The sequence below is a fragment of the Crinia signifera genome, chromosome 1, assembly GCF_055691185.1.
Source record: "Crinia signifera chromosome 1, ASM5569118v1, whole genome shotgun sequence".
Classification (NCBI taxonomy): domain Eukaryota; kingdom Metazoa; phylum Chordata; class Amphibia; order Anura; family Myobatrachidae; genus Crinia; species Crinia signifera.
The window spans coordinates 57,792,411-57,818,596 of record NC_139217.1 but is presented as its reverse complement, the minus strand read 5'-3'; the positions used below and the strand labels follow the sequence as shown (position 1 = coordinate 57,818,596).

At 42.3% G+C, this 26,186-nt stretch overlaps 1 protein-coding gene across 2 annotated transcripts in view; it reads right to left on the bottom strand.

The window, feature by feature from the left end:
- Positions 1 to 8,117: 8,117 nt before the first annotated feature.
- Positions 8,118 to 26,186, bottom strand: part of LYAR (Ly1 antibody reactive) — a 22,203-nt gene continuing 4,134 nt past the window's right edge. The window contains exons 2-9 of one of the 2 annotated variants that reach the window (XM_083157016.1): positions 22,589 to 22,749; positions 21,650 to 21,764; positions 19,589 to 19,696; positions 18,681 to 18,764; positions 18,237 to 18,594; positions 17,966 to 18,022; positions 12,093 to 12,178; positions 8,118 to 10,669 (exon numbers count right to left, since the gene is read on the bottom strand). In XM_083157016.1, coding sequence (XP_083013142.1) covers positions 10,535 to 10,669; positions 12,093 to 12,178; positions 17,966 to 18,022; positions 18,237 to 18,594; positions 18,681 to 18,764; positions 19,589 to 19,696; positions 21,650 to 21,764; positions 22,589 to 22,710 — 1,065 coding nt within the window. In that variant the 5' untranslated portion in view covers positions 22,711 to 22,749 and the 3' untranslated portion in view covers positions 8,118 to 10,534. The remainder of the gene's footprint in view (positions 10,670 to 12,092; positions 12,179 to 17,965; positions 18,023 to 18,236; positions 18,595 to 18,680; positions 18,765 to 19,588; positions 19,697 to 21,649; positions 21,765 to 22,588; positions 22,750 to 26,186) is intronic. The other variant, XM_083157095.1, reaches the window with a different exon arrangement.

The window sequence follows — 26,186 nt, the reverse complement described above, 5'->3', positions numbered from 1 at the left end:
ACCTCAGTGAGCTGGGGGGGGGAAATGTCTTGTTTTACTTACTCAGTATTAACCCCTCCCTCATGCACCTGAGTGGTATTATTGAACTGTAATTGAGCATCTACCACTATCTGTATGTATGTCCTTAGGTAAGAAAACCAAAAACCCAAATCAGCCAGTTTCAATACCTTGTAGTCTCCTCGTCAAGGTCAACCTGAGTTGAGGGCAACATCTTTCTCCCTGCAATCACTTTTTTGCCCTACAGTGGTCCTACGCAACAGTGCCCATCTCTTGGTTTGTTGACGCTCAGTCATAATTCTATCTCAAAATTAAATTAAATTATTTTGGCCCAATGGCCGTATTATTTTATGTATGTAGGTTCTCTGAAGAACATTCCGTGTTGGATAACCTTCAATCTCATTATCTGCAAATCACCTTTCCTTCATCAGGCTATGATTAATTTAGCAGACCCATAACAATGCATTAGGGCTAAGCAGCTTAAAGAAAGATAATCTTGGATCTTCATTGAATGGATCATTCTGGATGCTTAATGAAAATGAGATTATTCACTAATAGGCTATCTCCTAAATTATTTGGGGCAATGGAACAAGATCGGAATGCAGTAAGCGTATGCTAGATGTCAGAGGTGACCATAACTTTTCTACAAAGACAAAAGAGTATATTGTAGCTTGCATATACTTCTTCTCCTGGATCATGTCTAAAGGGGTGTACACATGGAGCGATTTTTGCTAGTGAGCGGCTTTGACTAAGTGATTTGACTAAGCGATATGACTAAGCGATTTGACTAGATGCAACAGCGATTTTGACTAAGCGATTTTGTCTATGGGCGATTTTTTTATACTAGAATTAACATACTGGGTTGGCATTAATCGGAGATCGCCTAGTGAATATCTCCCTCAGCAGTGAATACATTACAAGCGATTTTGACTAGACAGCCAGCAATCTAGTCAAAATATTCTTGTCTGGCAACTCTTTATCAATAAGGGATATTATAGGGCGAGTTATTTTGACAAGGGGCCGGTCTTATGTTAAGACGGCCCTGCCCACACCCCTGGCCTATCACCTGGGTAGCTGTTCCAACATCAGAAGTAATGACCTCCTGCCCTGGAAAACACAGGTGCTGCTAATGAGCCCAACCCTCATCCTATCAGTTTCCTGCTGCTGCTTTAAACTTGGACTAGATCCTCCACATTACCTTCGCGTGGTAGTATGCTGTCCATTGCCACACCAATGTAAATAAAAGTCAGTATAGACCGACTTATATTTCCAAAGGGCAGAAATCATTCGATGGTCGGAGACCGTTTCTCTCCTCTAGGGCCGCACACGAGGGGATGTGTTCACCTCGCATGTTATCAAGAGGATTCAACAGCGACGGCGGGGGTCAGATCGGTTGCATTATAATCTAAATCATAGTTTATGAAGATTAAAGACTACATTTACTTTCTTTTTGCACTTCACCTAAATCCTACCGACTATCCTAATTATAAAAAAAAGCTGAACTATAGCTACACACCGTATTTATTTTTCCTCCTATCAGATTAGGAACAGCTACATGTGTTCTGGTGTAATAAGGCCACAGCTGACATGGATAAAAGATAGCGATAGAAGATAACATTTTTTTTTTTACAACTTAAACAGCTAAGAGGAAATGTTCCTTATTACAATGTCACGGAACCCCCAGGAGTTTAGAATGTCGTATAAGGTGAACTTCCCTGTAAGTACTAATGGGAAACATAATACTCTCTTCTTGACTGACAGAGCATAAAAAAGAACTTAAGGGGACTTATTCTTGTAATTTCTTGAATGCTTAATTGGGAGAAGCCAGAGAGAAATGTTGAATATATTGATTGTGAGATCTGGTAACCTACGGGTAGCAGCGCTCAATGTATGGAACAATATACCTTCTTTGCTTATCTTGCACCAAGTTTAATATTTGATCTCTAATTTCCTTTGTAGGGGAGAGTGTTTCAGCTCAACAAGAGTCTGAATGAAATGATGCATTGCCTCTTTCCATTCACCGGTCATGGGATCTCGTCCCCCAGACATGTTGGGGTTTAAAGTCATTGTGCTGATGCTATGGGACTACAACTCCAGGTTACAGGATCACTTTCCCTGCGAGACAAAGAGCTAGAGTGTGACATCGTTTTCACAGGAGTTCTCAGAAGTAAAATAAATTCGGGAACAAGAAATTGTTGTATGGGAGAGGGATGGAGGGGGGGAGAGGGAGGCAAGAGAAGAGAGAGAAGGCGGAGGAACGCTGGGAAGAGGAGTGGGGACAACCGGGAGGGAGGGGGAGAGGTTAGTGAGGAAATAAAAGGACAAGTAGCTGTTGCTGAACAGATGTATGGAAAGATGTACACACATTATCTATCTCTATAGATATATCTATCTATCTATATATATCTACAGATGTAGCGCTATTAATCTTGGCTGGGGCTGGGGATTCTATCGCCAGCCCCCGCCAGCCACGGGGTACGTGCGCACGAGACGCTCACGCGCCACTGTGGCAACAGAGCTCTGACGTCTGCCGCCTTCCTCCCCTTAACCCTGCCAATCTCCTTGAAGCGGAGGCAGGCAGGGTCCCGCTGCCCAGCCGCCGAGAGACTGGGACGCGTGTGAGATGCATGCGCGTCCCAGTTTAACGGAGTCCCTCTCAGCCGGCGCTCGCCAGAGGGGATATTCTGGCACCGGGCAAGGACAAGAGGGGCTGTGTGTGTGTGTGTGTGTGTGTGTGTGTGTGTATATATATATATATATATTATATATATATATATATATAGAGGCTAAAGATGCACAAGCGCTTATATAGACTTGCCCAGCTATTGCCTGGATAGACATAAGGAGAGATTTATTGTAGTGCGAGTACAGTAAGGGCACAATGTACACATTTTCGCACACAAGCAGACAGGAATATACATATGCCTGCGTCGACAATGTCTAGGTCAACCTCCAGCAAGCCCAGGCCCAGGTAATTAGTACCCACCCCTCCCCCCTCCTGGCGGCCCTGATTACAGATACACCTCCATATGGGAAGCCACAGTATCCTCCAATGAGACAGGCAAATAGATAACTCAGTAGTGCCTCCATCTGCCGAAGCCATGCACTGAAATAGTTTGGGGACCTCGTGTGGTTGTGCTTCATATTTACACCCCCATGAACTATGTGGCAGAAATCTGTCATTACCGCACTTCCCATTCCTCTGGGTCATGGAAGATAGAGAAGTTTTATTAAATAAATATATTTCTAAAGAGAGTGACAGTTTTCAAGTGTCTAAAGCTGGGTACACAATAGACAACGTGTAAACAAGTCACTAGCTCTGAACAGTATACAATGTATCCTTCCATTTGTGTCATTTGATCCATTGTGTCATCAGACATAAGCACCCACAGCTGCTGATTAATCTAGCCAGAGACGCATAATGCTGTGTATCACAACTCATAAGAGGAAACCATGCCAGGTAACTGATTGTGTGGGCAGCACTGCCACAACGCACCTGCTGGTACACAAACACTTGAGAATCAATGTCATATTGACAAAAGCTGTTCTATGGTATATTCTGACTATCCATCATCCTGGCTGTGACCCTCCAAGTTATAGCATCCTCTATATAGCCGTGGGCATTCTGTGCTTCTGTCCAACCATCTGTCGGGCCAGGGAGGCTTCAGTAAATGGGCGAGATGCCACAGTGGAGAGTGATAAACAACCAGCCAATCAGCTCCCATATTTTTTTTTCAAACCCAGCCTGTAACATGACAGTTCGGAGCTGATTGGCTGGTAGTTTATCACTTTTTAAAGCGTAGTACATTGTGCCCAATGTCAGAGTATCACAACTCTCTGTTCTTTCACAGTAATTTTTCTGAAGCAATTATTAATATGTTCTTATTTACACAGTGCTGTTGTCCTACTAGGGTTCACCGCACTTTGTTTTGCAGATGAGGCACACTCAGTGCAAGAATGAGGGTGGGGTGCCCCCACCACCTCAAGAACTCCCGGCCAGAGCTGACTAGCTAGGGTGGGTAATGCTTTGGCCATGGGACCCCGTCAAGCGTGTCCCCTGGTTATGGAAATACAACCCCTGCTTGTGGAGGGTCCTTAAAATACAGGGGACCCCCACTAATTTTGTTCCCCGTATTTTGGGAATCAGGGCCGGCTCAAGAGCCTGGTGCTGGTCCCTAAAATAAAGGGGACCCCCACTCACTTTGTCCACTGTCTTTTGAGAACCAGGGCCGGCTCCAAAAGCCCGGTGCTGATTCGGAAAATACAAGTGACCACTACTCATTTTATTCCTGCCAAAAAATATATTCAGTCTGCACAACGGGAGCATCTGGTCAGCGTATTCCCTGAGTTATGGCCACTGCATGTGAGGACTGCTGGGATGCAGAGGATGGGGACTAAGCTCAGCCCCCAGCCACGCTGTGTTCTGCAATGGTGCCAAGCGCCACCTAACTGCCATGTTAAAGACCCAGTGTCTCAGCTAGTCAGAGCGCTGGGCTGTACCTTATCCGCTTCAAGTCCTTGTTTCTAGCGGCGCTGCCGGAGGCGGAGGGCTGCAGGGACTTCAGCGCAAACCTTGAGTCACCCGGAGACAGTTGTCTCCGCAGCTGGGAACCCAGGCGCCAAACCCCGCAGGGTGGAAACGGGTCGCCCTGGCAGCAACTCTTAGTGCAGGCAGACAGGGCCAACTGTCTGCCTGCTGAAGCTCATTAAAAAAGTGAAATTAACAACAAAATATCAAAACAAAATAACTCTGAAGCCTTCCAGAGCAGCATCCGGCTAACCCCGGCACTTTTTCTAAAATGGGTGGAATGGAGTATTCCACAAATTCAAATAATTTAAAGTGCTAACTCCCCTAATCGTCCATCTATACCCCATTGTAATAATGTGTCAATGTAACGATCTGTCAGTCCAATCCACCGATCAGTCAACATGACATCTAATGTGTACCCAGCTTTAGCCACCTATGTTTAAGCTTGGATATTCTTACAACCTGGACTGTTGGCATGCCTCGAGGAGTGACTTTGGGAACCACTGCTGGGTGACTGGATAAAAGGTATAACAATTGTTTCATAGCTATAATATTACTATAATACCGGTTTCACACTGCCAAAACGTTTCAAAAACCGGTATTTTTAAACGGGTCTGAGACTTCACATTGCAGTAGATTACCGTTTTAAATACCGTTTAAGTACCATTCACATCAGTCAACCCGTTTAATCCCCTGAACACGTTTCAAGGCAGAATGCAGGGGACAGCCTATCACAGGTCTGTAATCTGTTGTGTTTACTAAATACCGTTTCAGAGCCATTCTCACTGCATAAAAAACGGCTCTGAAACGTGTAGGACTCTGCTTTTTAAACGTTTTGAAATACCGGTTATCTTTAATTGGTAAATCAACTCTGGTGCTTTCCCACTGCAGTCATAAACGTTTTGAAATGGGAAAAAAATGGCAATATACCGTTTAACAAGTGCGGTGTGAAAGGGGTATAAAAGTGCACTTTGTTAATGTATGGAAGAGGATGGTGGAATACCGCCATGTGCTACACTTACTACTCTGCAAGGCCAAACAATTATTGTAAGTTATTTTCTATTGACTTTAGCTTTGAAAACAAAACAGAATTTGTTTGTAGAAGGCGCCAGAGATGCCTGCTCGGACAGACATTTCAATAGTCAAGTCTTGAAATATTTTACAATTACTGTGTGCGGTTTACATTACATTCACTGATTATTTTTGGATTATTGTGTGACTTGTATTGAGCCTTGTAATTTAAGAAAGGATTAAAGATTATGCTATTAGGTGATGCCGCCTGTTTATGATATATAATAGCACAGTAGTTATGAAAGATTTGCAAAGTTCCTGTATCAGATTTAATTTGGAGGTTACAGTACCATAAGAAAACAAATATTAAACAATGGTGTTCTTTACAAGACGTTGCCCTCTCTTACCTACTTCCACATAAGCGAATTATTATTTATTGGCGGCTAAATTCAGCCTTCTCATCTGCCAGGTGTACTGAACTCATGGTCATGACCCGTACTACTCTCACTTTCTTACGGGAGAGAAGAATACATTTATGGCTCCCACTTCATGTTTCTCTTGGTCACTGCGCCACTTGTCTCCCAGTCACTGTGCCCTCATCATCTCTCCCATGTCTTTTGGTCACAGAGTCCCTTATCTAATTCCCAAGTGTCTTCTGGTTATCTTGCCCCTTGTCTCCCCTCCATGTCTCTCTCGGTTACAGAGCTCCTCGTCTCCGTCCCATGTGTCTCTCGGCCAGAGCCCCTCGACTCCATCCCATGTATCTACTGGTCATTGTGCCCTTCCACTCCCTCCCAAGTGTCTCTCGGTTACAGAGCTCCTGGTCTTCCTCCCGTGTCTTTTGCTGACAGAGTCCCTCATCTAATTCCCAAGTGTCTTCTGGTTATCTTGCCCCTTGTCTCTCTTCCATGTCTCTCTCGGTTACAGAGCTCCTCGTCTCCGTCCCATGTGTCTCTCGGCCAGAGCCCCTCGACTCCATCCCATGTATCTACTGGTAATCGTGCCCCTCCACTCCCTCCCAAGTGTCTCTCGGTTACAGAGCTCCTGGTCTTCCTCCCGTGTCTTTTGCTCACAGAGTCCCTCATCTCCTTCCCAAGTGTCTTCTGGTTATCTTGCCCCTTGTCTCCCTTCCATGTCATTGTGCCCCTCCTCTCCCTCCCATTGGTCTCCCGGTTACCAGAGCTCCTAGTCTCCCTCCAATGTCCTTCGATCAAATAGTCCCTTATTTCCCTAACAAGTCTCTTTTGCCCCTCACTCCCATGTCCATCACATGTGTCTCTTTGTCACCATGCCCCCTCATCTCACTCCCACGTCTCGGTCCTGTGCCCCTCCTCTCCCACCCAAATGTATTTTGGTTATCTTCCCCCTGGTCTCCCTTGGGCACAGAGTCTCTCCAAAGTGTTTCTTGGTCGTCTTGCCCCTTATATCCCTCAAATAACTCTCATGGGCACAGAATATATAGTCTCCGCCATGTACCTCTTGGTCAGATAGCATCTCATCACCTACACCTCGTTCCTCTTGGCCACAGAGCATCTAGCCTTCACCACATACCCATTAGTCACTTAGTCTTCCCCCATAAAAAACTTTTGGGGAGGATAATTATCAAAAGTAAAGAACTTGTCCATAGCAACCAAGTTCTAGCTATCATTTTATAAAATGTAGAAGATCAGTGAAATCTGATTTGTTGCTACAGTATGTGCAACTGCTCCATTTGTGCCCTTTAGAAGGTTTGAGAAACCTCCTTGGTCAAAGTGCCCCTTGTTGCCTAGTCACAGAGCACCTCATCATCCCATGAACCTCAGTCAATATCAATCCCTGTCCTATCGTGTCCCCATGTGCTAAAGTATCTTGCCCCATTGTCCCCCCCATCTAGGTTACTGGTCTCCATTGCATCTTCATATTTTTATTTGGTGCTTCAAGCCCTCATTTACAGAAAATAACTTGTGATTATTTATCCTGCTCCACTGTAAGTGGATAGATTTGGCATACAATGTGGCTGTTCCTGATAGATCAGAACAACCAATCATTCAAATCGTTCTGTGCGCACTTACAATATTGATACGCCTACCCGCGCGCTCGCTAATAGAGGTCTAAACCAATCTTTGCAATGTGTTGAAATCGTTTGATGTGTATGCACGATGAACGATTTGGTTAAGCAGATTGACTGGCTCCCACTCCCCTCCACCATCATTAAAGATCGATCATTCACTATGTGACACCAAATCAACTAGATTCGATCCCGATGTGCGGTATCAGGACCGAAAGCAGAAATAGACTGTGCAGGCAAGTTTGTTTCTGCTTCAATCGGCTATATCAAAAGGAGGGCCACGCTTCTCAAGGTCCCTCCTACCCCCCCCCCCCGCCAGATGACTATATCGAATCAATAACGGCGGCCGCCACATCGCACCGTGTGTACACACCTTAACACTAAAGCCAATAGTTACCATTGGGATTCCACTGTTAGTATTCTGACTGTCTGGATGATCCCGATTGCCAGGATCCTGTCCGCATCCCATTGTTGTTAGATATTTACTTCAGAAATATTTATTTTTAATTAGTGTTATGGAGACAAAAACCTGTATAAGATTTTCCACAAGATTTTATTAAAAACTTCTGTAACCATTAATTGAAAATGTGTCCTATTGTCTACTGTATAAACAACAGAGCCCAAAAGGCATCATAGTAACAATGGTAAAAATATACATCCAAATTAACGATCTCCTTCCCCAACGCCCTGAAACATCTGCAACTGTACATTAGTTTCACACAGTGACAAATACTGTACATACATTTGTATGACAGTGAGATATTGCCACCATAAAATCCTTACATAGGACTTGCCCACTTAAGATTCGGATAAAGCATCTATAACACAGTAATCCTCATATAGCGAACGTTCTTGCAGGTTACTGAATAAGCATGGACACATGTCGAGTCCAGGAAATTGTACATACTTAAGCTAGCACGTTTCCTGAAGGGACTACGAGGGATTTTTACCAAAGCTGACTTTTTAAAAAAACATCCTGAAAAATAACAGCTAGGAGCAGATCGGTTGATAGTTTATCTCTTAACAAGCTTTCAGAATCGCCCCCTTTATCGTTGGTAATATACATGCATTTCTGGAAAGCTAGTACCTCTGGACTAAAAAATAAAGCAAGGCTGCATGGATAATTCGCAGCAATTGATGAACGGATGAAATGATTTATTATATAGAACATCAATCTTAATACACTTATTTATGCGCATGTATAAAACCTAGAAATAAAAGTAGAGAGAGTGATGGATCAACTTTCCAATCAAGCATTGATGCATAAATTTACACAAACTGTATCCATTACTTAAGTATATAATGTATGTCTCTATAAATGGATGTATTGGATATCACATGGACTTTGTAAGAGCCTAGTTCGGTATAACAATATACATTTAGACTGCAATACAATGCCGGAGATCTAAAGGTGTCCAGGCCGGATCTGGAGGTTTACCTCTCCCAATATGAGGGTTACCACCGGGATCCACCTGCACTGTGTGGGCGGGGCTGTGCATACCTATATCCTGTACCTATAGTTCTCATATACAATGTAGACGCTTCTGTGCTCTGATCACGTCCAGATCTCATCCACGCGGGTATCTACCAATACAGGGTAATGTTTTATATATTCGCATAAATATAAAAACAATTATTAAGTGTATTAACATTGATGTTATATATAATAAATATTGTATCTGTTCATCAATTGCTGAGAATTAATTATGCACATGAGCCTTGCTTTATTTATTAGCACAAAGGTACTAATGAATTAACATCTCTTCAGCACAAACTAATGACATCACTAAAAGCGCATACTGTAGCGGCCATTTTGAGGTTTGGAAAAACATGTAGCTAAATGTTGCATATCCATTAGGATCTTGTGTCATCAGTGAAGCAGTGGTGGTCTAGAGTGTCTACTGAATTTGTAGCCTCCATTTCTTTAATATAGTTTTTATCCAAAAACATGGCTGCCTCCGCGATACAGGATATAGAAATGCAGAGGAAATATTTGACATATAACATTAAAACATATATAACTGTAATGACTAACAACACCTTACAATGAGAAGCAACCAAATCGTATAAAAAAAAAAAAATGGAACTAGGGTGTAAGACACACAGGCTGAACCAATCTCGTCGCCATCTTCTAATGTATGTGCATACAATAAAACAGCTCATTTTGGTTGAAGATATAAGCTTTCATGTGAAACTATAAAATGTGTTTAATAAAATAGTGAATATATCCTAGCCAAACACTATTAAACTATTTCCTTAGCTAAAAACGGTTTTACACAAAATGGCCAATTCCTGCAGTTACATTTCAGTGACGCATACTTCAGATTTAAGATAAGATATATCAAGCTTCCAACTGACAAAGTGGAGAGTGATAACCAGCCAATTAGTTCCTACCTGTCAATTTTCAAACCCAGCCAGTGATATGGCAGTTAGGAGCTGATTGGCTGGCTGTTTATCGCTCTCCATTTTATCATTTTTTGAAGCTTGATACATCTGGCCCTTAGTCACATATATCAGGTTATAGAGCACCAGTAGCATACACACAGTGGGGTTCAGCCATGTTGTGGGCTGAACAATGAATGCACTTAGAACCAGCACCATCATTAGGGAGCTTAATGACCATATTTCATCAAGCGCATGGAAACGATGGGGTGCGTTTACATAAACATTCATTCAGTCTACAAAATGGCTTCCACCGCTCTGTGTAGGCACAAGTCACATTTCTGCAGGGGCACTTGGTGTAAAAAGTCTGTAATACCAAATACTTTATATAATGCAATCAAAAACAAGAAACATTTCCTTGAACAGTGCAGTTATGGCAGTATACAACATTGCACACAAAAGATGGCAGACAGTATAACTTTTTTTTTTAACATATCTATATATATATAATTCTTTTAGGAGTTTGTTAACGAGATCTAGACCATATATACAATTCTATTTTTTTTTTTTTAGTTGACAAGTTTAACGTTCTCTTTTAACACTCTAAATTTTGGATTGTTTTTTATTTTCTTGTTGAAGGTAGAGAGGAGCTCCTTCTCTGACTTGTGCGTTTCCGAAGAGATGGCGTAATACTGGGAAATAACCTACAAAGGAACAGAAGACAATGTCAAATGTCACAACGATCATATCCCCTCACACAGTGGGACTTTCTTATGATGCATCAGGGACACACGCACAGAGATATTCATAAACACATAAAGGACATGATAGGTTGATATAGAGAAAAATAACTGTAAATACCCGGGAGCTGCTTCAAAAGGATCATTTGATGCAAAAAAACTACACAACAGGAGGACCGAGGGGTCCATTTATGCTGCTTTCCCACTGCAGACCCGTTTTAAGTTACAGGTAATCTTAAACGGTATTTAGCATTCCCACTGCAGCAGATTACAGTTTTAAATGCCATTTAAGTACCATTCCCATTGCAGGTAAAACGTTTTAGCTCTTCAAAACGTTTTTACAGCACAAATGAGTGTCTGTGACTTTAATGGGCTTTTCAGGGTTGTGGGGAGTGTCACAACACAGGCAACAACCAATCGCTTGAATTGTAGCCTGTTTACATTAAGAATACCGTTTAAGATGCATTCCCATTGCCTCTTAAACGGTAGATTACCGTTTAAAACACTGCTTTGAAAACGGGTTGAAATACCGTTTAACTTTAAACGGTATTTCAACTCTGGCGCTTTCCCACTGCAGCCTTAAACGGTATTTTGCCCTCAAAAATCGGCAATATACCGTTTTAAGGCTGCAGTGGGAAAGGGGCATTACTAAGTCTTGGAGAGAGATAAAGCGGACAGAGATAAATTACCAGCCAATCAGATCCTAACTTGTTTGTCTGTATTTGAAAAATAGCAGTTAGGAGCTGGTTGGCTGGCATGTCTCTCTCCCTAATGGTGTGCACACAAGGCTAGATGTGTGATAGATGCGATTTGAGCCTGCGATCCATCGCAGTGCAATGGAAAATAAACATGGTGCGATTTGTCCGCATGCTATAATGTGTGGGTACCATAAGAATTAGCAAATAGACCCCTGAGTGAGGGCACTTTTACCAGCAGAGATAAACGGGGCACACTAGCACATTTTTATATATGCATTCATAGAAGGCACTCTGGGACGGATTCTTGTTCTCACACTATGGAGGGGAATTCAATTAGCCACGATAACCCGATTTTGTGGTAAAAAAAAAAAAAAACCCCGCTTTTGAAAAACTGCTTTTCCATTGTATGCAATAAGTTTCGGATGTTAATTCTCCATGGGTTTACCGCTAATTTCACTTGACAACCTCTGAGGTAATTAGCTTGGGGAAAATCCCTGGTTGCATTTCCTCTACTGTATTAGATTCAGGTTCGAGTGCTATAGGACGTTTCTAAATGCATCTTGTCATACCTAGAGTGTAGTAGGTGTTTGTTGCCACTAGGGGGAAATTCTATCTTTGAGCTATGAGAATAGACACTTCACCTGTGACTATGAATATATTATACAATTGTTCTAAACAGTACGACTTACCTTCTTCCTCAGCCTCTTGATGGGAAGCTCGTGTTCAGGAGCCTTGCGCAGAAGTGCCTTGATTGTTCCTTTCCAGTTAAATTTACCTGTAAAACGTGAACAAGAATATATTATACAAATGGGTTCTGCCAAGACATAAGCTATATTACAAAATAGATAAGTGTAATACAAACAACCTATAGATATATCAAAGGAAGAGTATCCCCCTATGGTACCAAAAGGTAGCGCCCCAAAAAGTTCCACACTGTACCTAAATGCAGGCTATAAGCAGATGTAGGGTATTGAGTCTTCCTCCATATCGCCTGCTCTACAGTTCCCAGTTGTTCCATCCCTATTGCTGACCATGAACCCACTGCCTTAATGCTATTGTATGGTCAATCTACTAAACATTTTACTTCTTACTTTCACAGTGTACAAAAACAAAAATAGTGTAATTCTATGTGGTACGTGTGATAGAAAGAGGGACAGAAAAGAATGTCTTTTTTGTTGGCGCACAAAGATGAATTGAAAAGATTGTATATATTTTAAAATTTCAATGTTTTAATTCAATAGTATTTAAAATAGATACTGTCCTATGAGTGAAATGTTCCCGGATATATAAGAAAAGTTTTTTATCTTTAATTCAGTTTTTAAATATTTATATGGTTGTCAGTGTCCTTTATGTATTCTTTATTTGTTTCCTGTTTACAGGGGAGATTAGTTTTATTTGTCTTACTAGAGGAGAATTATTTCATTTCATCATTTAAATATTTGTTTTCATACTGATTTTTGTATGTCTCACTCTTTTTATATACTCCCACTGTAATAAAATCGTGCGTGTTATAACTGTGGTTCTACTTCCTTAGTGAGCAAAATGAGTGCTTATATGCTTCTTAGATTCTGTGTCGCTTTCAATTTATCAAGAGTCCCTGCGTATTGTCGCTTATCAAGCATCCACAGGATACGTTGGGGTATTTGGTTGGTGTGACGCAATCAGTCCCGTGGATTTGAGGGATACGTAGCGATTTAGCATACACACCTGTCAATTTAAAGTAACTTGTATTCAACAAGTATATAGTAATTGATTAGTTTTGCGGCTCGTCAGCCAATTCTCCACAGGTTGGGGAGTGCACAGAGATTTATTGCTGAGAATACAGAATGTACATTGTCTACTGTATATTCACAATTTCAACAGCCCGTTTATCAAAAATCCCCGCGTATCCTTGCTTATCAAGCGTCTGCAAGACAAGCCGGGGTATTGGGTTGGTGCGAGGCAATCAATCTTGCAGATTTAGAGAGTACACAGCAATTTGGCATGCACACCTATCAATTTAGAGTAATTTGTCTTCTGCAAGTATGTGACAATTGGTTTTGCTTGATTTGCGGTGTGTCACAATTATTGCAGTTTAGTGTACACACCTATCAATTTATTGTAGCTTGTCATCTGCAAGTGTGTAGCAGTTGTATGTCTGTCAATTTACTGTAGTTTGTCTTCTGCAAGTATGTGGCAATTGATAGTACTGGTTTTGCGGTTCATCAGCCAATTCTCCGCAGTTTGAGGGAGTGCACAGGAATTTATTGCTGAGAATAGGGGATATGCATTATCCGCTGTATGTTCTCAGTTTCAACAGCTAGTTTACCAACAGTCTCTGCGTATCATCGCTTATCAAGCGTCTATAACATACGCTGGGGTGTTGGATTCGTGCAGGGTAATCCCTATCAATCCCGCAGATTTAAGGAATATACACTGATTTGGCATACACACCTATCAATTTAATATAACTTGTCTTCTGCAAGTATGTAGCAATTAATTTTGCTAGTTTTGCGGTGTGCCACTATTTATTTGTAGCTATAATTGTGGTTTGGTATACCCACCTATCGATTTATTGTGGCTTCTACGGGGTAGGTGGCTGTACTTTGGCCAATAGGGTTGTCAGTCTAGTATGACTGTTCAAATCGTTCCTACTGCAATTGTACCGCAAGTTTATCTTAATAGTGCGTTTTATTATGTATTCACAATCGCATCAATTAATTGCGTGGGTACTGTACACGTTATCGCTTTATCAGCGTTTTTAAAGAGCATGTACAGTTATAGAGCCGTAATTGTCAGTTTATTTTACTGAGTTTTGCATCTGTTGGTTCATAAAGCATATTATGCTTGCAGGCTATTTGAATAAGTCCGCTAAGCATTTCACCAGTTTGTGTTTATTTTGCATATTCCACAGTTATTTTGGCTGAAGTTGCCATTTATTAAACCTGCTTAGCTGGGTATCACGAACTCAGTTTGTTTAAGTGATATCTACTGAGTATTTGCAAGTGTAAATTTTTGCAGTTTATTTCGTATCTGGCTAGAATTGCCGTTAATTATAACTGCTAAGTGGATATTGCAAAGATAAGGAGAAAAACAGATGTGATTTCACAGCTTAATTATCTCACGACTTCTGCCTTAAAAAAACTGTCACAAGTGAAACGCGCGTCGGTGTTTGGTGTGTCAGTGTCCTCTCAATTTGTTTAAAAACTGTATCTATTTAATGTGATTTAACATGTCCGATTGATACTATACTTCCATAGCAGAGTGCGGAGGACGGACTGCACCCGCTCTGCCGGCTGTAGAAAGATAGCCGGAGAAGCGGTAGCAGAAACTAATCCACATAACAGTGTGATAGAATAGAAACATACTTACCCAGCGGCTTGTGAATTTAACCACACCCGCTTTGCTGATCGTAAAAATACCATTGAAAAAGCGGCTGTAACTGCATATCCCATACCCGCAAATAGTGTGATGATATACCCTGCGGCTTGTGAATTTAACCACACCCGCCCTGCTGATCGTAAAAATACCATTGAAAAAGCAGCTGTAATTACATATCCCATACCCGCAAATAGTGTGGTGATATACACTCGCACACAATAGTACTGCAAATTAAGCCTCCTAATCTAAGTACCGTGGGCACACATAGCGGAATAAATCATAAATATATGTCACCTAAATCGTGAGATAATTAAGCTGTGAAGTCACATCTGTTTTTCTCCTTATCTTTGCAATATCCACTTAGCAGTTATAATTAACGGCAATTCTAGCCAGATACGAAATAAACTGCGAAAATTTACACTTGCAAATACTCAGTAGATATCACTTAAACAAACTGAGTTCGTGATACCCAGCTAAGCAGGTTTAATAAATGGCAACTTCAGCCAAAATAACTGTGGAATATGCAAAATAAACACAAACTGGTGAAATGCTTAGCGGACTTATTCAAATAGCCTGCAAGCATAATATGCTTTATGAACCAACAGATGCAAAACTCAGTAAAATAAACTGACAATTACGGCTCTATAACTGTACATGCTCTTTAAAAACGCTGATAAAGCGATAACATGTACAGTACCCACGCAATTAATTGATGCGATTGTGAATACATAATAAAACGCACTATTAAGATAAACTTGCGGTACAATTGCAGTAGGAACAATTTGAACAGTCACACTAGACTGACAACCCTATTGGCCAAAGTACAGCCACCTACCCCGTAGAAGCCACAATAAATCGATAGGTGTGTATACCAAACCACAATTATAGCTACAAATAAATAGTGGCACACCGCAAAACTAGCAAAATTAATTGCTACATATTTGCAGAAGACAAGTTATATTAAATTGATAGGCGTGTATGCCAAATCAGTGTATATTCCTTAAATCTGCGGGATTGATAGGGATTACCCTGCACGAATCCAACACCCCAGCGTATCTTATAGACGTTTGATAAGCGATGATACGCAGAGACTGTAGGTAAACTAGCTGTTGAAACTGAGAACATACAGCGGATAATGCATATCCCCTATTCTCAGCAATAAATTCCTGTGCACTCCCTCAAACTGCGGAGAATTGGCTGATGAACCGCAAAACCAGTAAAATCAATTGCCACATACTTGCGGAAGACAAGCTACAGTAAATTGACAGACATACAACTGCTACACACTTGCAATAAATTGATAGGTGTGTACACTAAACTGCAATAATTGTGACACACCGCAAATCAAGCAAAACCAATTGTCACATACTTGCAGAAGACAAATTACTCTAAATTGATAGGTGTGCATGCCAAATTGCTGTGTACTCTCTAAATCTGCAAGATTGATTGCCTCGCACCAACCCAATACCCCGGCGTGTCTTGCAGACGCTTGATAAGCAAGGATACGCAGGGATTTTTTGATAAACGGGCTGTTGAAATTGTAAATATACAGTAGACAATGTACATTCTGTATTCTCAGCAATAAATCTCTGTGCACTCCCCAACCTGTGGAGAATTGGCTGACGAGCCGCAAAACCAATCAATTACTATATACTTGTTGAATACAAGTTACTTTAAATTGACAGGTGTGTATGCTAAATCGCTACGTATCCCTCAAATCCACGGGACTGATTGCGTCACACCAACCAAATACCCCTGTGGATGCTTGATAAGCGACAATACGCAGGGACTCTTGATAAATTGAAAGCGACACAGAATCTAAGAAGCATATAAGCACTCATTTTGCTCACTAAGGAAGTAGAACCACAGTTATAACACGCACGATTTTATTACAGTGGGAGTATATAAAAAGAGTGAGACATACAAAAATCAGTATGAAAACAAGTATTTAAATGATGAAATGAAATAATTCTCCTCTAGTAAGACAAATAAAACTAATCTCCCCTGTAAACAGGAAACAAATAAAGAATACATAAAGGACACTGACAACCATATAAATATTTTAAAAATATTTAAAAACTGAATTAAAGATAAAAAACTTTTCTTATATATCCGGGAACATTTCACTCATAGGACAGTATCTATTTTAAATACTATTGAATTAAAACATTGAAATTTTAAAATATATACAATCTTTTCAATTCATCTTTGTGCGCCAACAAAAAAGACATTCTTTTCTGTCCCTCTTTCTATTGTAAATTTTATTGTCTTTGGCTGCACCCCCTCCGAGCTTTATACACAAAATTGTCTCATTTGGGGTCCACTAGTGCTATAGCACCTGCCTGTGCGGATGCATTCCACCTTCCCTCTCCCTCATAAATCTATGTGGTATGTGTCCAAGTAACCACCGCAGGAATGCCAGGACAAGGAATCCCAGCAGAACTTTGCCCAGAGCATCACAAGGCCCTCTGACCACTTGCTTTCTTCCCATGGCGCATCCTGGTGATATCTCTTTTCCAGGCAGAAAAAGGACATGCACCTGGTTGTCCACATTATGTAAAAGACAATGTGATTCATTATGCCAGGCCACCACCTTCCATTGCTCTATGGTCCAGTTCTGACACTCCGGTGGCCACTGTAGGAGCGTCTGGGGTGGACAGGGTCAGCAAGGACACTCAGACTGGCATGCAGCGAGGTGTGATGCGCGGTGCATTCTGATACCTGACATAGCGAGCAGTAGCTCCTCTTATTTACTAGCCACTGTATACCAGTACCTCCCCAACAACACTGACATTTTGGAGATGCGCTGACCACACTGGTTTAGCCAGCATCACTTGGCCCATTTCAAAGTTGCTCAGATTCTTTTGTTTGCCCATTTTTGTTGCTTATAAACATATCACCTTCAAGACTATATAAAAAAAATGTATATGTATATAATTCAATCTATATTTTTCAATCTAGAGTAGGGATGGTCAAACTGGTCCTCGAGATCTACTACCAGATCTACTACCAGATCACACTTTCCAGACCACCTAGCTGCTGCACAGGTGTAGTCATTATTGTCACATTTTTGCTGCATTCATTCCTAACCGACACAGACCCACAGGTGTTCTGGAGAACATGAACTGTTGGTAGATCATGAAGACCGGTTTGGCCACCCCTGAGCTAGAGGATCATGGGCCAGAACAAGTGTGCCTCCTACCTCCGCGAACACTGTCCTCTTCAGCATCTTCTTCGGCTTCATCTTCCTGTTGCTCTCCTGAGATTTTGTGAACAAAGAAAAAAAGCGTTTTGCATTGTCAACATGCTTAACTGGCAGGATACATATGAGGACGGGTTTGCTAACAAAGGAGCAGCTCTGCAACACAGTCACAGCAAGCAATCCGTTATCAGTCCGGGGCGGACAGACCGTGACATGTGGGATTGCTATGGCTGCAGGGCAGATTCGCACCCGGAGTTCGTACTGCATGTACCTTCAGAATCCTCCTGTTTTCTCTTCTTCTGTGGACTTTGCTCCTCGTCATTCTCATACCCACGTTTTTTCTTTTTCTTTCCTGCTAATTCCTCTTCCCTGCCTTCACAGTCACCACCGGCGCCCGCATCCTCCTCTCCTGCCTGCTTCTTGCGCTTTTTCCCCACCCCGTTCTCCGCTTGGCCGCCTGAGTTCAGCTCTTTTTTCTCTTTCTTATTCTTGGTCTGTCTTTCCTCCTTCCGCTCCCTTTTACTTTTCTTTTTCTGGGTCGCTTCTGCCGTTCCCGAAGCTTCGGATGCGACTTCGGTAGAGCCAGCATCCGACGGTTTTGGTGCATCACCGCTGGCAGCTTTGTTTTGCTATAGAATCATGGAAGGAAATAAGTCAGTATATCGTAAAGAATAAGCACATTCTATTATAGAGAGTATCACCAATTATTACTTACAGTGCTTGTGGCCTCAGAGAAGATCTCCCACACTTGGTCCTGTATCAACTGATTATGAATTTTCAGGCTGTTCTGCATCCAGTTCTGTAATGGAGTGCAAAGATACTTCAGATATTTGGTGATGAGTCAACAGTGCTTTACCTGCTATCCTATACACCACTGGTCAAAAGTTTTAGAACACCTCTATTTTTCCATGCCATAACCAGTGCCAATGACGAATAACCTCGGGTCTAGTCTGAGATGAATAAAAGTTTAGGGGACACGCCCTTTAATTATACACATCGGCCCTTTTTCTGGTTCACTCGCAAAGGAAAATTCCTTCTCAGATGGACAGAACCATGTGCACTGCAGGTGGGGCAGATGTAACTTGTGCAGAGAGATTTAGATTTGGGCGAGTTATTTTGTTTCTGTGCAGGGAAAATACGGACTGCTTTAGTTTTACACTGCAATATAGATCTCACTTTGAAGTAAATCCCCACCCAAATCTAACTCTCTCTGCACAAGTTACATCTGCCCCATCTGCGGTGCACATAGTTTTGTCCATTTGATACTAAACACAGTGAACCAGAATAGTTAAAGAGGTCACATGGTGGTGGCTGGTGCCCCATATTTTTGCTAATTACAGGCAGCAGCCCGTTGGCCGCACCCTCGCTCACGGCAAAACCCCCACACCACCGCATCCCTAAGCGGATCCATGTACCTTTCCATTTGTGAATGTCATTTAGGGAGAGGTGACATGAAGTCCAGTACAATCTGCTACATTAATACTCAGACTGATGGACGGGAGGGGCTGGAGGGCAGAAGGCGATTTGGTGGCTGTATTATGTGACACCAGAAAACACTACTGCTCTTGTTTTCCCGTCTGCGTTTATATTAAATGGAAACTAAGAGATTAAACAAACACATACCTGGAATTTTGTCTTTTTTCTTGGAATGTTATCAAACGTGCTTAGTTGGTTTAAAATGTTCTTCAGATTTGAACTAATGTTGGGTTTGTTCATGGCTTCATAAATCCTCTGTTAAAGGGAAATTACAATACACATTTGAAAAGACAGAACACATCCACTCAATTCATACTTACAGCATTACCCCAGATCTTTATTACTAGGCACAGATACAGGAATCCTCTTTAAATGTCAAAATAAGACCCGCACCTGCCAGCTATGTAAATCCGAGTACTGAAAACCCGAACGGTTAAGTGTTCTGCTCATTAACCATGCAGCAGAGTGAATGGTAAGGAATGCCACGGTTACTTACACAGTATATCAAACAGATTCTAACATTAAAGCCTACAGACGTGTCATCATACATCTTTGCGGCAATTACGCCTAACAGCCCCTCTTGGCCCGCCAGGTCACGTGAGACTCTTCTAGCCGCGGGCGTCTTTTTTTTTTTGCTCATAATGTGTCTTAGTCGAAACACAATGTGACTGGGATGCACCAGGGACTGTGCTTATTAATAGGATATGTGACCCTTATACCTGTGTGCTACTGAGTCTCTTTGAATCTGTACACGAGTGTTACAGCGTTGCATGTTTTCCTCATACACGCTCTGTATACAGACTCAGATGCACACAGTATACATATGTCAAATCAAATTAATCAGCACAGTCTCCTTGTGCGACTTAGTCGCTTTACATATCAAAGAAATTTATTTCCAGCAGAAAAATACACATGGCGCTAGAGACTGGTCAGCGCTCTCCAGCCAGGCATCTCCCGCTGTGCGGTATATTGTGGCTAGATGTAGGAGGACGCATCCGTATAAGAAAAACACTTTGTGCAAATATTAATCATTAAAAAAAAAAATTTAAAAAACTTTTTGATACATGTATATGGTAGATGGGCATTGGCAGCTGGACTCAAATGCTGAGGGGCAGATGTATTAAGCCTGGCAAAGTGGAAGGTGATAACGCACCAGCCAATCAGCTGTGTTCGAAAAATGACAGTTGGGAGCTAATTGCCAGGTGCATTATCACCTTCCACTTGATCAGGCTTAATACATCTGCCCCAGGATGCCAGAAAGACAGCATATAACAATATCACGTGCATAACAAATGTATTGTAGTGAGCTGCAATGGCCCAGTGGTCTCAGGAATTTCTCAGTCTGTTTTTTTTTTTTATAACTGCATCACTGATTCCAGATTAACTTCTTACCATCGGGAAATTGATAATTTGGCTTTATCTCAGAACCTCTATATTGGAGCATTGCATTGTTTTTTGTCTGGTCTTATTTTATAGAGAATCTGTCATGTGCCCCAAACAGAACTAAACACTCTACTGCTCCATCCTACCGGGAAAGAGAATTACATGCAAATGCCTAATGCTAATGGTGAAGGTGGAGCCAGGCCAGTTCCCATGTAGGTCCCCTTTATGTCACAGCTTTCCTGCCTCAGACACTCAGTGGTGAGAAAGCTGCACAGGCCCGGCACAACCTCCCCGCAGCCTGCATCTTCCGGGACACTTTTTCCAAGGCTACAGTAGTATCCCGGGATTTGTGTGCATCATGTAATGAACAAATGGTCCGCAAATGACTATTTACTAAGGTCAAACGGTTTTCTCTTTCAATACATATTTTTGAACATAGTGACAGATTCTAATAATCTCTAACAGTTGGTACACACGTTCTTATCCTTTGGTTTTTAGCGATTTTCTTTGTCAAACGTTTGCCATCAAACCCTTGCTGACCACCTCTACTGTTGTAAATACAAAGAAATAAAAAAAAAGGCTCATCTCCATTTCCAAGGGTATATCAAAGACAGCTGCTGTGGAACTACAAATCCCAGCATGCATAGGCCTTCTGGTATCTGTACATAGTTCCAAAGCAACTGCACATGCAGCCTAGCCGTGGGTCTGCGTCATGGCGATACAATTTTGTTTACAAGTACGATTACTACATTGGTAAAGCTCTCTAAATATTGTCAAATCTTACATGGCTGAAGTTTGCTAATAAGATAGAACCAGGGCAATTACCTGTATCCACTGCTGCTGTTTAAGATCTCCCTTTTTGGCTTTCCCTTCGAAGCCTTTACCACCGTACTTCTGGTCTTCACTTATGCATTTCAAGTGCGTTTTGTATTCTTCTCCCCTGAAGAAACATAAAGAGGAGCAATGATTTAGAGCAGTGATTCTCAACCCTCCAGTATTCCTTATACCCCTATCACATAGCACCTTGGATCTAAGTTATTGCCGTGTCAAGTCTGGTCAAGGTGAGGTGTGAAAGCATCAAAGCTTAGAACCCGGGTCTACCAACCCAGCAATTCGACCGGGTTATAAGAAGGGTTACTCTCTGTATAATGGGTGACTCAGGCTTAATGTGGAAATGCCGGACCTGGGATTGCGATCCCGAGTCTGACCCAGCTCTGTGATGTGAAAGGGGTGTAAACATGTCCTGTTTTAAAGCTTTCTTTGTGATCAGCTGGGACAATTACTGACAACAACAGAAGAGAATAACCCACCTCTGCACGATTAGGGAAATCCACAAAACATGACCTGCTGGGATTTCTTGAAAACTGCAGTTAGGAACTTTCAGCTCCCTAAATGAATAGTTTCCAACTAGAAGCTGCCATATTTGCTTTAAGACCCACAGCAAAGCAAGTCACCCATGGGACTATTCTGCAGAAGGACTTTGTAGATTTTTTTTCTCCTTTTAACCTAGTTAATATTACAATAAAACAAAAGGCCTAGGCATGCTGCTTTATGTAACCACCCAAGTCTACAGCAACCTAACTGGCTAGCTGAATGGCAGGGTGTGCTGGATTTTTAAGTACAGGTTGAGTCTCCCATTCCCAAAATGCTCGGGAGCAGAAGTAAAATGGCAGTTAGTGTGACTATATAAATGTATATATTTCAACCTGTAAGTATTTGGGAATTGCACAGAAAAGGTAATACTATGAATGCAGCTGGACTTACCAGAAATCTTTGCCACAGTCTATACAGGAGAGGCACTGACAGCCCCTGCACATTGCTGTGTGCTTTTCCACTTGTCCTTTCTTCAGGGATTCCCCACAGGCATTGCAGGTGAAGAACACCATGGTGACACGAACAGGTGCGGATCAGGGTAGTCTTCTGTCCTAAAGAAATGATTTCAGGATTAAACATCTCGTTACTCACTATTGTTTATTCTAGCACCCACTATCTTTGAAAACCCATGCAGTTCCTCTTCCTTGCCTGGGGTGTCGCTGTCTGCTGTGGTGTTTCTAGAACATGTATGGTTTGCATATCAGTGCTGATAAACAGACCACACTGTGCTGGAAGCACTACAGCAGACAGCGACACCCCAGGCAGGGAAGATGAACTACATGGGTTTTCAAAGATAGCGGGTGCTAGAATGAACACTACATCTGAGTGTGATCCTCTATCACTGTGAGGACATGTTGTGAGGTGTCTATGGGCCAGAGGCACGAAGCTTCAAAAGTGATAAAATGGAGAGCGAATAAAACAACCAACCAATCAGCTCCTGCATGACATTTTTTTCCACAGTCTGTGACATGGCAGGTAGGTATTCTCCCCTGACTACTTGAGTAATATCTACAGCCCCATGGAGTTGCTGTAAGTGCAGAACACAGTACAGTCGCACTTACTTGCATGGACGAGCTAGCTGAAAACATTAAATATAATAGGGGTCCCCACTCTTGAGGTTTTACACTAATGCATTACATGAATACACAGGTGTTGGTACAGGTGTAATATGATGCAAAATGGCAGAATAAGGGGCAGATGTATGAAGCAGCGATAAGGAAAGAGAAGTGAGCTAGAGCAGTGGCCCTTGGTAACTAATCGCCGCTGAAGTAACATCTATAATTTGCATCATATAAAATTATACAGAGCAGCTGATTGGTTGCCATGGGCAACTTCTCGACTGGTTCACTTTTAATCCCCTATCACTGCTTCATACATCTACCTAGGGCCAGATGTATCAAGCTCAGAAAAGTGATAAAATGGAGAGTGATAAACAACCCAGCCAATCAGCTCCTACCTGTCATTTTTCAAACCCAGCCTTTAACACAACAGGTAGGAGCTGATTGGCTGGCTGTTTATCACATTTTGAAGCTTGATACATCTGGCCCTATCACAAAATGGAAGAAAACTAGCTAATAAAAAGTCAGGACTCACAGGGCCAGATAGGTCTGTCCTCATAGGAGGAGACTTGGGGAAGTCTCAGGGGGTATAAGAGGTAAATTATGATGGGAACAAATAACAGGGAGCTAGGAGCCCACATTTTTTAAAGGAGTCATCCCTAAAACTAACATAATAATGTGCGATCCCTGTACAGCTGCAAATACACTTCTGTGCTAGAATCTGTCAGGTCCTGTACACTACACATTAGTCCCAGGTAATACAGTGCAGCCCTCACCCTACTCCACAGTGTATCATCAGCCGTCACTCAGCCCTGCACAAGGGTAAATATCATCACATGGGGCTAGAGCAGGGTCTATGTGGCCCACTCAAATGCCATAACCTTGCCTGCCAAAACACTTGCACCAAACCATCTCCTATTATAAGGCACTTTTGCCGGTGTTTGCCTCACATGTATCCTACGCGATGCCAGTCATAGCTGTAAGGTACGACAAATCCTGTGGCAGCCATAATGTCGGATAGGAAGGAAGTCACATATGACACGGCACTCTTCACATGATTTATCTGCCCGATGGGTTGAAATAGTTTCAAAAATATTGTATCAATATATCATATCGTACTAGTGCAGGCATGTCCAAACTATGGCCCTCCAGCTGTTGTGAAACTACAAGTCCCATCGTGCCTTGCCACAGTTTTGCTATTAGGTAATGCTAAAAATTTGGCAAGGCATGCTGGGATGTGTGTATGAAGGCCTTAACAGCAGGACCACACCCCAGTGATCACCCTCATTTGTCATAAGGAGACACCACCACACATACGCCAAAGGTGGTGTCCATTTGTATCTTAAAACAACCATTAATGATTTAGATTTCAGCACAGTACGTTCCAAGTAGCACTTTCCAGATGAGAATAACTGTTAGTTAGGAATGAAAGTACTCTGTGATTAGTGATAAATGGTCAGATTTACTGCAGTGACACAAACCACATGCATTAAAGGCAAGAAGACCTTTGTTCATAGTACTTTTTTCAGTAGACGTCACAATTCTGTACGTTCCAGGATAGTGTAAAATTACCGTAATTTGTCTGCAGGATCTTGGTTATAAAGACTGGGTGTCCTGTTCTTATTATCAGCATGCCACGGTTGTTCTCCTGACTGCAAGTATCCTATTCGTTGGCCTCAGCCCACAGATTTCTTTGAAAATTCAGCCGGACATACAGATTTGGCCACTACACCCCACAGCACTACCACATACTCAGCGCACATAAGAACGCAATTTTACTATTTCTGAACGGATCAGCAATGTCTATACCAATTGGGAACTGGTGGAGAAATCTGAGGTTTGCCCAAGCTAAGCCCATTTGTGTACCGGAGGAAGCCGTGAAAAGCCCGGTTACCAGTGATATCACTGCTACATAAATAAACCCCTTTATCACACCATCTCTTTTTCTGACAGGACAAATCGCCCCGAGCGGTTATGTACGCCGCCCCCTCAGCGCACAGAGCACCAGCGGAAGGCGGAGGGGTGCGTTCTCTAGCTTAGTCTGCTTTGTGTCCCCGCTGTTAGGACCCCAGACTGATTTTTGCCTTTTAAATTATTGCCTCTTCAAAAATACAAAAATTCACAGGAGTAGGGCCGGGTACTACATTTCCCCTAAATGTCAGTTTATCAGCACACAGCTTCTGCTCCCTAGACCACCTTTGACATCAACCTGGTATCCAGTCTCTTAATGAACGTGTGTTGGCTACCTAGCAGAGAGCTCAGTAGCCAGAAGTATAAAGGTGGCCTGGTAGGAAAGTGTGAACTTCGGTCAGCCTTATACCCTTTTCACATGGCAATTACTTGGCATTTTTGAGTGCCGCGTCATTTTGCCGGGTGCAGCCGGACCCCGTGCACGCCACGCTTTTCAACCCGGTAATTTGCTGAAAAACCTGGGTTTTTCTGTGGTGCGAAAGGGTCAACACGGGTCTTAAATCCCGGCACTCTGACCCTGGTCAAGAGCAGGGTCGGAGTGCCGGGATTTAAGACCCGTGTTGACCCTTTCATACCACTGAAAAACCTGGGTTCTTCAGCAAATTACTTAAAAGCTTTAACCTGGAAATTTGCTTCTTGGTGTGAAAGGGTTACTCCCCAATATCATCTCTGCATTTCCCTCAACACAACTCCTTACTGCTTCTATCCACCCATGGAGATTCTATAAGAGGCGAAGCAGTAAGAACTAGACAGCTATCTGAACACTGTCCAGGAGAACATCTATTGGGAATAGTAACCTGTGGAGACATATGTGTGGTGAGCCAAGCATGCCTGTGAGAATATTCATTGTAATGTTCTAAACCAGGGCTCGACAAACCCCGGGGGCCAGGTCGCCACGGCGACCAGATTCTGCTTCCCGGCGACCAGATTTTCTGAAGCAGAATCTGGTCATGGCCGGG